We start from the raw sequence: 14,571 nt of genomic DNA, 5'->3' as shown, positions 1-14,571 counted from the left end.
TGAGGCATCTGATTGATATGGCTCAGGGTAATCCGCCTTTTCTCTCAAAGTTTCCATTTTGTTATTCGGAACCTAATTTAGCCACTGCGCTTCTTAAATTCGACATCTATTTGGAGGGTGGATTTTGAGTAGATTTCAATCTAAGTTTATCCCAGACAAATTTACCATGATAGAAATCAGTGCAGAAGATAAGCCCCTGCAAAAATTAACACCTTAAGAAATCTACTCGATTGTTATTGCCGGTCTTCATGTAGTTTTCGATGACAACATCCATGCGAAGAATCTGAAAATCTCCAAAGGAGTTTAGATTTAAAGGGCTCGAACTTTTTTAACATTGCTCAACGGTCCTTAACACAACTATGTTTTCCATAGTAACTAACGGCCGCTTTAAATAGCAGAATACCGGCTGCTCTTTGATTGATCCAGACAAGCATCAAGGGTCAGCCCTATGGAACATTCTGCACTGGTTTGCGCCTTTTGAATTTCGTGGAACTTCGCATCCTCGAATTTACACTTACCAGTATGGCCATACCTACAACTACTATTAAAAACTTACCTGCGGATTAAGAAATGACTGTGCTGAAACTAAGCAGTGAGTAGTTTAGAGTCCGGTTTGAAGCTATTACTACGGCGGGTACTGGTGTATTACGTGTTCGTAATTATCAATAACGATGCTTGTAGCGCATACAAAAAATTTCCTTGAAGCATGTTTTTGTTTATATATAGTCCCACATTCGCCATACGGAACTCGAATTTAGATTCTGCGCCGCAAACATCATGACCAGGTTTGAATAATTATCTTTGGTTTTTCTAGCCAGCTGAAGATGTAATAGTGGCTTGCTCGTACCCGATACTTTTCTGTTAATTCTAGTCCAATGATAGTAATAGCTTACAATAAAAAATCGGACTACAGCCTTTTCTTAGACAATATAACCGGATCCTACGATTTTTTTTTACGAAGTGCCTTAAACTAGTCAACTATGGCACCATGCAAAGTTTTTATAACAATCCCGCCTAAAACATGCAAGGCTTTAAAAAGTTGGTTTTCATGGATTAACCTAGGCTAAACGCATTCTATACCTCTTCTAACTTAGATCTATTTAGATTTATAATAACTATTTTAATAATATATAATTTATGATAACTAACTAGATCTATAATCACCACCACTACATGTAATTATGGCAAAATAATCTTCAGACAAAGATGCTGCTTAACAGTCCACCATTATCAGAATTTCTCAGTTAACAGTCGAATAAACTGCCTACCAGATATCTGACCCAGTCAAGTTGTTTGAGAAGACGGGCATGACATTTTCATAGACGTCTTAATTTGGCTCGTGTCAACATAGTTGGATGGACATCGGCAAGGGCTGTGACAAAACCGCCGATACTTACCCTAGCATCGTTTTGGCCAGCATGCACAGTAATATATGAATATTGAACAATTTGGTTATTCTTGGAATCGCCAATATGGCCATCTGTTAATAGTTGAGATTGATCTTCCCGATGGTTTGTGTCGTTAGGTCGACAAGACACACACGACGGTTCACTATTAAATTCATTAGACAAGTAGTCTTCACGACGATCTGGGTGCTAACGACGACAACAGGATGGACTACGATACAAAGTGCATGACTACTTTTTAACATGAGGCTTCGAAATCTGCTGTACTTCATGTTGTCAATGGTGATCTAACACTAAGCTTGTGTTGAGTGTTCCATGGTTTCTCTTGCCATGTATATACAGAAGCGGCCACAGCCCTTCAGCAATCATAGTTGAACAATGAAAATATCATAATAGATTAAAACGAAATAGTAGAACATTTTCGTGTCGTACTACTACTACGTACGTCATTCTACTGATCCTTCCAGTTAAACATAAGGATTTAAGACATACGACGACGAGCACATAGGGGATAGTAAATAATCAGATAGCGTCATATGCAAAGGCTTACCTTTTTTGCCGATCTTATTTTGTACCGGCAATATCACCAGTGTGGACATCCATGTGAACCTGTGTGGTAACCCTTAAGGTAAGTCCACAAGTGAACATGTAACTCAACGTTGAATTTGAAACGCATATATAAATATATATATATATATATATATATATACGTTTCAAATTGATATATATATATATATATATAAATAATTACAGGTTAGAGCAAATATTGTTTAACAGTTTGAAGGTCTATTACATTTTCTTTTAACCCTCACTTTTATTACACTTAACACTGTTGTTATTTCAACAAATGCAAAATGAAAACGCTCAAATTTTTAAAGGACTTTTACCCCCACTTCGTGTAAAACTTTGTGTATAAAAACTCATCAAATTTTTATATCAAATTATTATTATTATCATTACAGATTATGATTCCTTGCTTTTGTTCGGTTTTCCGTAAATCACAGTCATCATTGCACGCTTTGACCGTTAAATTTGACTTTATGAATCGACCATAGAGGGTTCCGTGATGAAGATCTCAAAATAAAGCACAAGTGTGTGGATGCGTCATGGTCGCCGCAGTTATCGTACTATCTTGTCGTCCCACTGCGGTTATCCTTGTTCTGTCATTACATTATTTCACTGAATTATTTTGACCTATTCCGTTTCTTTGATGTACTAATGTGAACAATTTGATTACTATAATACCGTTATCTTGCTTTGATTCTTTCGTAGTCCTAATTTAGGTATTCCGCCCTACTGTTCCGGCCATTTTGTAACATCTTGTTCCCTTATGTCAATTATTTTGCCCCAATAGACAATTTTTTTTATCTTGGGTTAGGCTAAATTGACTAAGAAGGTTAAGGTAAATATGTAGGTTTTTTTAGAACTTGGCCATTTTTAGAGAAGGGCGATATCTACTTTCTTTCAGAGATCAAATTGTATTTTCCTATTTCGTTGACCTAAAAACTTGAGAAAATTATTCGCAGGTATTCAACCTGTGTTTTTTTCAAAAATTACATTTTTCTCTCAATCCATTTTAAGATTTATGGAACGGACCTTCATATTTATTAGCGCTGAAATATATTTCAACACACGACGTTTTCTTTCTTTATAAACCAATGATGACTAGGTGCTCACAAAAACCTTAACGCTTTTCGTAAAAAAATCCAAAAAAAACAGCTACTATTGGAAGGCAGTCACCTCTCCTGAAGGCTCGCTTGGCTGCGCCTAGATTGTATTATATATGTATAATACAATAGGATATACATATACATGTATACACTATATATACATATAGGATAAAGGTATTTATAATATGTATAAAGGTAAATTCGCAACTATAAAAGTTGGTGTTATTTTTCCTTGACTCCAAAGAAACTGTTGAAAAAAATTTTCCCCAAGTTTAAATGTACTTTTACTTTGCTTTCCTCTCGCGCTAATTTTAATATAGGTTTAGTAGCCTTTAATACAGGAACATGTAATTTTTGACCGGGTGGAAATATGTCATTGCCTTTTGTCAAAAATAGCTGTGTTTCCAGCTCAACCCTCCTAGATAAGTTTAGTGCCCTACATAATGAACATAGGTTATAATAGAGGCTCTCTCATGTTCATTATTTACGTGTAGTTTTGATGACTGCTTTGCCCTATGCAAGATCGTCATAAGAAGTCGATCACTTTATTTCACTTTTATGTAGCGGTCTATTCACATAGATAGATCTAGGGAGTCATTGGATCCTACCTCAACCCCTAATTATATTTTTTCTCGGACAAAGTGTTTAGGCAGATGATACGGCGTTTCGCATATCAATTGTTACAGTTTTACGCCCTCGATAGAGGGCGTAAAAAAAGTAAAAACGAAGTAGCTATGGGATAACCATCAAGATACTTCATTCTTCCGATAAATAGTCCTAGTTCTAAACATGAGATAGTCTCTTTAAGAAACACAACTGTTGGAAGAGACATTAATAAGAGCACGTACTTCAATACACATATGTAGCTTCGTGAAGCATCATAATGATGTTCTACTGGCCTAAGTTCCTAGTCACCTGTTTTTCTTTTTTAGGCAGCAACGAGTTGAAAAAGGTCGTTGGATAATTCAGTTGGGTTTTTTTTCCTATGAGTTAAACAAGGCTTTGCGCACCTATCCGATAAGCTCCTCACGCACGGGTTGCTCAGAACAATATACATAGGAACATGGCAGTTCACTCAATGATATACATCTAGCAGCGTTTCGCGGCTCAAAGGTCATTTTTATTGATGGACCCGTCACCTACCGATATTATAGACTGCTTACATTATATAGATATGATGCGAATCGATGTTGTGTTCTCCAATTGGGTCAGCCGTTCTACGTAACTCCGCGAGCCGCCCTCCCTGCGCACCGAGGTCCAGCAGCAGAAATAACATAGGAGGCAGGCTACAATGATGGCTATGACGCACCAGTTACATCTGAAGCTGCATTATCTCCCACATTCAAGATTCGAAACAATGCACGTCAGCTTCATGTGGACGACGACGACGACGACGACGACGACGACGATGACAACGAAAATGAACTCAACGACTCGTGTCTCGTTGCGAAGCTGCCTGAGGTTGCTACGTATTCTTTTTTCTGAGAGAATCTTTCTTGGCTTGAATACAAAACACCCAGAATACCTGCATCGACATGCCTATTCTCTTCTCTATGGCCTTGTCTGAGTTAACGGCGTCGGTAGTATGTCGTCGCGTGACGAACAGCAAGCACCTATGGTTGGCCTACCCGCTTCATTGGCTAACCAGCAACGCTGACATGTGTCAAAACGCTGAAGCGTAACGTCTTAACGAAAGCGCCATCGATTGACATAACCTTCTTCAGCAGAATGAGCGAAATTATGGTTGACTATACAGCCAAAATAAGGACTGTATTGAACTGATAGATGATAAGAATCAGTCGAACTGAGGTATATGCATGTAGTGATTCTAGACTGGTGTGTCAATGCATATTTTTCGATTACGTACTGTATGATGCATATATAACGACCTTACTGTACATTAGCGGATAGCTAAACGAGCGGTCAAGATTATTTCGTATGCTACTTACTAATATATACCTTTTGGTTGGCTTAATATGATCAAAGCAAAATTGCCCTTGGTACTACGATAGGGAAATTTAAAAATGCTTGTAAATTGTTTATAGATAAATTATGTGCCTTTTCTTTGAGCAATACTACTTTCTTCATGCAGTGAGTCACAAGGTGCACATAGAGAATATTAGAATTTTATTTAGCTAGTAAAACTCCGTCCTGCATAAAGTCTTTGTACGGCCTATTCATTCGTATGATGGCAGCACGAAATACATAACGAGAGAGCTTTAACGAAATCAAAGTGAATTTTTTAATCTACAGATTCTTAATCTTTTCTTCAGTTTAATATTGATATGGGGTGGGGGCAATGCTTAAACAGCATGCTGTAGATCTCACCTAATTTTTACTCGACTTGAGAGTACCTAGTTTCCACAGAGGATTTCGGTTTACGCTCGCTGTGACCTAGTCAATTAAGTACTTCCAAAACATATGCGCCATACTTTTCTATTGTAGTATTACTCTAAGGACAGCTATCGCGACTCTTAGGCTAACAAATTGCAATTTCCATGCTCAGAGTAGAATATGAACCTGCCTTGAATGTCCACGAATCGCCTAAATGTTGTCATATGGGCATAAACATCTCATTTTTGAAATTGTGTCAAATTGCTTGACAATATTACCGCGCGTGAGATACAAAAACGTATTTTATACACCACAGTTCTGCAGTGGAGTATCTTATCGATTGGCTATCTTTTACGAGCACTCAATGAAGAACTTTGGAATCATTATATTCTACCAGAGTATAATAATTCCAAACGAATATACTTACTATGTTCAAGTATTTGCTACTAAATGGGGGCCACTGTGTCCTTACTAAAAGGGATCGTCTACAATGAAATCCTACAGACAAATAGCCGGATGGCAAAGAGCCAAAGTACATACTAAGAGAATATGTTTTATAGATAGCAAAGGCCAACATCCTTAATCTTGGTCGCAATGAAAACCTCATTAGTATATATATTCATTGCCCCTCTTTCAAACTTTACCGAGCATATGATTTAACACTTCGTGTGGCGTTTGTAAAGCACCTCTTATATTGTTCTGTGTCAGCTGAGTTAGTTATGTTGAATTTTAACAGTTGTTTTCGTTATACAGGGGATCGATGACGGACAGTATTTGTCACAGCAGCTCATTCAGCTTGTGGTTGCGTTGCGTAAATCATCAGACCTATAGACTACGTATCTATACGTAGTTACTATATGACGCCTTCTTCCCTGATGCAGCTTTTCATTCGTGACTGTGTATTGTTGCGTTTGTATTGAAACAGCCAGGGTAACTCTCGGATAATTCTCAGACGTACTTGGAAACAAACAGATCAGTGATTCTTCGTCAGCGGGTTAGAGCCCAGAGCCTTCTTTAGGAATGCAGGTTTGATCCTGCTTAGGAATAACTAACTAGGTAGTTTCTACCATAATAATTGTGCGACGTACCATGCCATCTGTGGCTTTAGCGCATTTTTCAGGTACGGTCATAAACGAATCATTTTTAGAAATTCGCACCGGATGTCAAAGCAGAGCTGGCTTTATACGAATATGTTCTCAGTTTATAATTGAAGTCGTTCTCATGCAATCGTTACTTATTGCTTTGTTAATGTTTTAGCCATTAATTGAATCACAGATTTTAGTAATAATCTATGCCTCTCTGTGTTTGGTTGCGGAGCGTGATGCAATAATCAAATCTTGCAGAAGTCAGCCCCATTTAATAAGCACCTATCAAGTGGTCAACCGGGCCATATTTTTTTTTCTTCCTAAAAGCCGTTTGTGACTTGTCCAAGTTGATCGACGTTTCAGAAATTTATTGTTCGATTTCTGTAAAATGTCTTTCTTTACTGCCTCTCAATTAACCATAAATCAACATGTGCTATAGATAGCTAGAACCGTTCTACGAATGGTTCGTAACTGCCAGATGCCTTGATCACTATCCTCTATAAATATAAGGCAGAACGGCAACTTGGACATGTGGTACTCTCAAGCCGACTAATCAGATCGGGTTAGGTATTGTTAACGAACCAATGTCACTCATCTCTCCTTGATAGTTGTACGATGTCCTTCTATAAGTCAAAACGAACGTATTTTGAGGCACCGCAATAAACATCCGCAACGGCTCTTACCTACCGCTATTCCGGTCTCTTGCCAGTAACTTCCCTTTTTGCAGGACAACTTTCCGTGGTTAGAAATGTTCTGTTCTGCAATGTTCGAAAGTTAACTTTAGTTAAATTTAGTCAAAATACAAGTACGGGTGGACATGGTCCAGCTTCCACAGGCGCCAAGGATCACTAATTTAAGGTTCTTCTAATAATGGTAATTGTGGCTGTCAACATAATTCCCGCTAAATTGCAAACATTGATATGTTCTACAGATGATCGCATTCCGTTCTCTAGATGACTAGTCTACCGTTAACGCACTACGGTTTAATCCGTGTGGAGCGAAAACGCCTGTCAGTAGCAGTAGTAATTCCAGTATCCATATTCGTAATAATAAAATAGTACGGAAAATTCGAGCCAGAAAGTATCAACAAACATGGCTATGACATATGGTATCAGCTAAGCAGTCGTAAGGTGTTAACCTAGAAGCCGTTTTTTTGGGTTCAATGAAAATGGATAACATTCAGATGCCATGTCGATACAGAAACCAACGTTTGATTTTCGGATTTCTAACGGTTCGATAATTTGAGTCATTGCTACTTCGGTTTCGAGACTTCACGACACGGCTGGCCACGACACGGCTGGCTCTCCAGTTATAGGTATCATTTTGCCCAAGTACCAAAATATCAACCAACCCTCAAATAGACAAACCCGTTATTCATTGCTTAGTTCGCGTTAGTGGGTGAAAATGTACCATTATTTAACGATAGCACGATGCAAGCATATCCGTTGATTATTTTATCTAATGATGTAGAAGAAGTATTTCGAAAACGAGATCACCAATCGAGATCAAACGAGTTATAGCTTTATATACACTCAAGGGAAGCACTGCGTTGTATCAAACTCACTTGAGCGAGTATACATGAGCCATGGACCAGCTCCGTAAACCACTCCTATCTAAATCTTCGTAGAAGACTACTCGAGTGATTCAATAATCCATTGTTTCCGAGTTCTACTGCATTAATCTCAACTGAATGTTTTTATTTTCCCCAATCTCCGATTGGGTGTGCGAATCGTCGACGCATGTTCGTAATTATGTCTTAATCTACATTTTTTTTTCTTTTTAAACTGATACGACCAAAAGTAAATAGTATTCGAAATATTGGCCTTACGTGACGCTCGGTTCGTTACCAGCGTAAGCTCGTCACCTGTATGAAGATCCTTCTAAGGGGCTGTTTGATGGTTCTCCGCTGTTACGATATTATTACTCTAACAACATCCGTTAAAGGCCTAAAATCTATTTAGTTTTGCAGCCAGTTCTGCCGGTATATGTTTGCAAAGGTTACTGGTGACAACCTACATGAATTGCGGTTGACCTACACAAGAGCAAGGTAGGTTACATTCGTGTATAACTGTGACAATGAACATACAGCGTATCTTAAAAATAGCCTACGAAAGACCACTACGTTATTCAAGAATTGTCCGAAAGCAAATGTCCGTTGTTTCCATAATCATGGCAAACATTGATACCTAAATTGCACACCGTAAATCTTAGACATGTACCCAACAGCTTCACTTGTAGCTTCCAGTCGGTAGATATGCAAGGCTTCTACAACATTGTATGTCAAAACATACCCAATAGCTTTTTCTGCCTTGTCTGACGACACTTCATGGAATATCATCACAGACGACATCTCCAGCTGCCTGAGACTCTACCGTCTTGTTCGATGTTTTCTTTCTTGTCGCTTTGAGCAGTTTCTCGCTGGCTTTTCCTGCCGCTTTCAACCGTTTAGCAATTTCCTTAACTCTGTCTTCCTCTTCCTTTAAAAGCATATCACCCGTGTAATTATTATGGAAATGCCATCACTAATTTTGCACGATTTAGCTTATTAAATGGCTATGACAATCTTGTTATTTCGCCGAGGCTGAGGTTTGGCATTATATCACATGTGAAAAATCATCATATCTACCAGTAAATGTTAACATGCAAATCCTACAATATATAGCAACGATAAAATAGGGTAGACATGTCCTTTCGCCTTGCGTATACCTTTTACTAACTGATCCGCGTCATCCTGTGGTCTAAAAATATTTTTTTGTTAAACGACTGGCTCTGGTTTGTCTGATAAGCTGGGAGTACAAGCAAGAATAATTTTATTTGAATATCCGTGTGAGAAACGTCGAATTTCTATTGCGAATTCTCGACCGAGTGTTCTGTGCTGAAGCGAAGCACACTGTTGTGCATTAGCAACGTCAGCATAGATCAAAATTTGGGGCGGGTTTGGCAATGCGAATTTGTCAAACGATTGAACAGTTTGTAAACTACCCGCCACTATGACGCAATGGGGCACAGACGATTTATCAAGCTTAACCTTCGATCGATTGTTTGATTTTTCAGACCTAACGAGATTCTAACAGCCACTACCTTTTGTTTTTGCCTCTCCCATTGAGCTTTTCGTTTCTCCATAAACTTTTTAGCTTTGTCGCTCATTTTTTGGATGATTTCCCTTCGTAAAATTGCCTCTTCCTTAGCGTTTTGCGCTTTTTTCGTGTAACGGCGAATCTTCTCCTCACGTTTACGCATCCGTTTTTCGCCTTTCTGAACCTTCTTGCGTAGTTGCAACTGTTCGGGCGTGACTGGATGCTCATCTAGTCGAGGGCAATAAGACGTGACCAACCGGACCCAATCCTGTCAATGAAAAATGCCATGTACGCGTATACGCCCGGATGTGGATAAAGGTCGTAAAAGAAAAAAACACGGAGCGGTAATATCATAGCCTGCCAGGCCCGAAGTTCCGAGTCCGCCATAATAAGATATAATTTGAAGAAGCATCACACCAACGTAAACATACCTGTAATGTGCGTACGAGGTTTTGGGCTAACATCAATCCTTAAATCTCACTGATATATAATAGTTGTATATTCGCTTAATGGATAGCCATTTAAAACACCTTTCAAGTAAAAGGGCTGCGCAAGATAGTGGTTTACTATCAACTCTGGTACTTCATTTGTAGAATAAATGACCCAAAATGTTTTTGTCATACAAAAAACACTTCATCGATGATAGCTTACGAACTTAGTTCTTCGAAAAGCTCTTGTTGCAAAAACAGGCACACTCTACAGGCATGTCTGTATTTGTTGAAATACAAAAAGCTATACATTTCGCTCGCAGATTAAAGTTGGATGCTTCTAGACACATTTTTCTAATAGGTACTACTTACATTATGCAGTTATACTAATGGTAAGACAAATGTCCAAACCACAGAGAAACAGTTGCACCAAATGTTCGATTGTAAAAAATACAGGAGCACTTTTTATGTAATTTTTATTATTCTTTTTATTAGTTTTAAAACAATTGAATGTTAAAATGTTCTTACACAGCACACCAAGAATTTTGTCTTCTTGGGCGTACCATCTTCCCCAAAACATTCAGTTCCTGCTGCTGAAAACGACGAAGCAATCTGCACTTCGTGGGACCTATCGTATTGCTAAGATGCATAGTTAACTGACATAAGATTATCTTAAATACTTTGAATGAACAGGAAATACAACGTTTTTTTTACGGTTTTTACCAGGATTTTGTAGTTCATATCGAAGTTAGGTATCTTTACATGCAGATATCATATATAATAATGCAAGCTTATATCTATATCTTGCATTATACCTATATGTAAGATTTGTGAATATCATTGACGCAAGCCTTTAATTTTGAAAGTTCCTTAAAAATTATTGGGGAATCCGTTTTGTTATGAAGTCGCAAGATAATTTCAAATCGTGTTTTAATTTGATCCTTAAATTTTTTTGACGAGCCTATCTATTAATATTAATCTTCTTTTCCTACATGCGGCCTTATAATAGGATTCTCGACAAAATTAATTCTCGACGAAATTCTTGGAATCATATTGACTTCCTACATAATGTGCCCCACTTTTAAGAGCCTCGCTTTTAAGTACCTTATTCACAAGCGGTACCATAACACGACATCCAGCATTCGCAGAAATTTAGTTTCTCAAAGTGGGTCCTCTTCGTATAAAGCACACTCATCAAAATCCGGAACCTTATGCAACATGTACAGGGTGTAACTGCTTTCGACTAATGATAGCTGTCGATCCGTTGAGGTCGTGCTCATCAGAAATAGCATAATACTTAATGGACAAGACGACAACTAAAAAATGTTCAAGACATCGTTAGTTGTAAATTTTCACTAGATCACATTTTTTTACCTTCTCGAAGTCAATGTCGAAAATGCGTTCGATTTCATGCACACTTATAGTCTGCTCCATAAATTCGTCACAGCAAGCTCGCGTCCGCTTTCCGTCGCTCGTTTGAGGCACGGCACTGCAGCCTGGTGAGAAATTAACCTTTTTTTCTCCTGTGCATTCTCCGGCCTCGTTCACCGTCATGTCTGCAACGGATTTCTGCAAACTGCTTATCACAGCGTGCTCAAATAAGTCTACACTCTCCTGAATCGACGTTGATGAAATCCTGGGAGTAATTAAAGAAGGCAACGAATCCGATGCCTGCAAACAACAGTTAGTGCGAGAAACTGGTTTGACGAGCAGACATTATACACACAATACGACTTGGTCATGTTACCTATTTCCAATTATCTAAAAGCTAAATAAAACCCATTGGGCTTACCTATTTTTGACCAATTTTTTTCAGTGGACCAGGCATATTTAGTACCGACTAAGGGTAATCATTAGCGGCAGGCCGAAATAAATTTCGAGTTAAATTTGAGTACTTAAGCCGTTAAACATAACCGCATTCCTGTACGAAATGAGTCCGCTTTTGTGCTTAAAACATCACTTTTTCGTAAGTTTAGTAGACAGACTCGTAACGACTGAATGAATTGAATCATTAACGAAGACGCCGAAGTGCAGTTATACTCTTTATACCCAGTGTTATTTTGCAAAGTACGCTTCTTCAGTACATATACTCCGTCAGTCCTACAGTTCTAAAGTCACAAGCGTCAGTGTAGTGGATTACTAATCGATCTGCTATATTTATCCTGTAGCACTTGAAGCATGCAGTTCCGAGTGGTTAATACATCATGGGAAAAACTTTCCCAATAGTCGAAAGCGAAACGTCAGAACGTAGCCGAGGTACATAATGATCACAAAAAATTACTTACACTATAGTTCCTTTCACACTCGTCGAAGCCCTCACCTCCGTGCAATTTGCTGGACACGCACGGTCTGGTTTTCCCATCACCTGTTTTCTTGTGGTAAACCCCTTCGACGAAGCTATGCACTGAAATGATCCGTAAGGATTAGATAATGTATCCATCACCTTGTTAGCCATCTGAGCATGCATATCGATTGTTTAGCGTAAAAAGCCGTCAGATACAATATCAGGTACCGTTCGCAGTATTGAATCTAATCGTCTGTGCATCTTCAGTGCGTCTAAAGCGTTGATCCTCCATAGGCTCCGCACGCTTCGTTTCCATTTGCAAACAGAACCTCTACCGCCGATTGACATCGATTGCATAACTGAACAAAGACAGACTGGGCGGAAGCTGGATGAAATACTCCAACCTTTAGGCAATATGAGCGGCTTGTTTCAGCTTTATGCGGGCTTCCATTCGATGACTCTCAAAACTTCTTCAAATAGACCTAAACGAGTTTGAGCACCATTTAAATATAGCCTTGTCAATATACGGCCATCCCAAATTTCCATAGCATTATAGCTATAGAGGTACTTAGGGCCGATCAGCCAATAGATACTAAGCTACAACTGAACGTTCCTCACATGTAAAATTTTCTTGATCCTACTTGTGGGTTTGATGTCGCATATGATTCAACAGCTCTCTCGAGCTCCCCTATCTGTCTGTATTGTTTGCGTCGAAAAGAAAACGCAAGATTTCTGCAATAAAATAATAGGGATAAAGATAAGGTCGTATGTACGAGCAGACCGACCCTATGCCAAGGAGGATTATCCAATGTTGCTTAACAGTTGCCTCCTTTTAAAAGCTAGTGCATAGCACCAGATAATAATGATTATGGTTCGGTACCATAATCCGTCGAATTATTTTTTTAGGAACAAAGATACCCTGCGAAATAGTATTTACGCAGAATCTCGGTGATTATAAAACAAAAAAATAATAAGCATACATCTATATGGTCTATCTATTTTAGCCAATAATTACACTACAAATATACAGATATGTATCTGTACTCGTGGCTTATATATACCTTATGAAAAAAGTTACCAACGGATATATAAAAAAAATTGAATTCCCTATATAGGACTTCTTATACAGATCCTATACGGACCTGGCCAAAAACCCTTTTTATGTAGCAATAATGCACTTACTTATCATTGTACATGCATTACATGTATTACCAGTTTTAACACAGTTACTATACTATGCTGATAATTACACTATTAATTAATAAATTAACTTGTCACCCATTTTCTTCAGATTGGTCTGTTTATATCCATCCAGAACCTCGTTATCAAATCAATAGCTGAGATAGTATGGTACTACAGAAAGCTTAAAACCACAGATATTTTAAACAACAGTAAGTACGAAGATATACAAGACAAAATTTGCAAAGGTTATTTTCACAAACAGAACACATACATATTATAAATATATCTTCATTTCAGTGGAATTACTAGTGAACACGCCTTGATACAATTGACCGTAAAAACGCACATTTCAGGTGCAATATAGCACAAAGTATAATTTAAGAAGAGGTGCTGTTTATCGGCGCCCCTTTGAAGAGTTTGATTTGATTCAGAAGTGAGTATTCTAGAGTTAAACGACAGATTTCTTGCATATTATTAATTAGAATCGGCATACTAAGTAAAAGCGTTCTCAGTAACTTATTCAAAAGATATAGCTATTTAGCAAGTTGCTCCATTAGCAAATATGGCGGACATTTCAGCTAGCTCGAACCACTAAAACCCAATTCTGCAAACTGACATCAAATGGTTTTCGTCTTGACAAGTATAGTAAGGTCCTAAAATTCAATAAATAAAATAAATCAAAGTATAATGGTTGAAATAGGTACAATGTAGTACAACAAAAACTTCTAAACGGTGTGGACCTGTGTGGGAGCTCCGCTTATATTCGCACCATCCGACGCAATCGCGAGACAACGCCCTCGTTCTTACCGAAAGAACGAGGAGTGCGATCCAAGACGCGCTGTTGTTAACGGGATGATTTTATAAGGCCATGCAATCTACACACATTCCAGCCGAACGCAAACCCTTGGATCTTTCCCGGGACACTGGGACTCGACCGGATGGCTTGATGTCAGCATCGTGTACAAAAACGCCATTACTTGCCTAAGCCGCCACTGTCGCCTGTACTTTTGCGTAGTCATGCACCGTAGCCTGCAGCCGAAGAGCCTGGTATGTTGCTAAAAACGCAGGGAAAAGGAAGTCACGGACCTGCCGAAACCGCTTTAAC

The 14,571-nt window shown here is 38.5% G+C and overlaps 1 protein-coding gene and 1 long non-coding RNA gene across 3 annotated transcripts; one reads left to right on the top strand and one right to left on the bottom strand.

Annotated features, from left to right (window-relative positions):
* The first annotated feature begins 425 nt into the window (after positions 1-425).
* On the top strand, positions 426-2,984 carry LOC147753580 (uncharacterized). Of its 2 annotated transcripts, none has more exons than XR_015310735.1 (3): positions 426-592; positions 1,874-2,034; positions 2,369-2,984. It is a non-coding gene; the product is annotated as an uncharacterized LOC147753580 (long non-coding RNA). The 2 variants fall into 2 exon arrangements; XR_015310736.1 differs by lacking the exon at positions 426-592 and adding an exon at positions 647-785.
* Positions 2,985-6,636: 3,652 nt separating this feature from the next.
* On the bottom strand, positions 6,637-14,263 carry LOC111259777 (uncharacterized). The gene is made up of 6 exons (XM_086968010.1): positions 12,513-14,263; positions 12,286-12,404; positions 11,375-11,671; positions 9,577-9,840; positions 8,787-8,972; positions 6,637-7,253 (listed from the first exon to the last, which is right to left on the bottom strand). The coding sequence occupies exons 1-5, from the start codon at positions 12,598-12,600 to the stop codon at positions 8,820-8,822; spliced, it is 921 nt and encodes a 306-aa protein (XP_086824136.1). The 5' UTR covers positions 12,601-14,263; the 3' UTR covers positions 6,637-7,253; positions 8,787-8,819.
* Between the last annotated feature and the right edge of the window lie 308 nt (positions 14,264-14,571).

The sequence above is a fragment of the Varroa jacobsoni genome, unplaced genomic scaffold (genome assembly GCF_002532875.2).
Source record: "Varroa jacobsoni isolate VJ856 unplaced genomic scaffold, vjacob_1.0 scaffold_367, whole genome shotgun sequence".
In the NCBI taxonomy this organism is placed as follows: Eukaryota; Metazoa; Arthropoda; class Arachnida; order Mesostigmata; family Varroidae; genus Varroa; species Varroa jacobsoni.
Note: the sequence above shows the minus strand (reverse complement) of the source record. Positions and strands in the feature narration are given on the sequence as shown.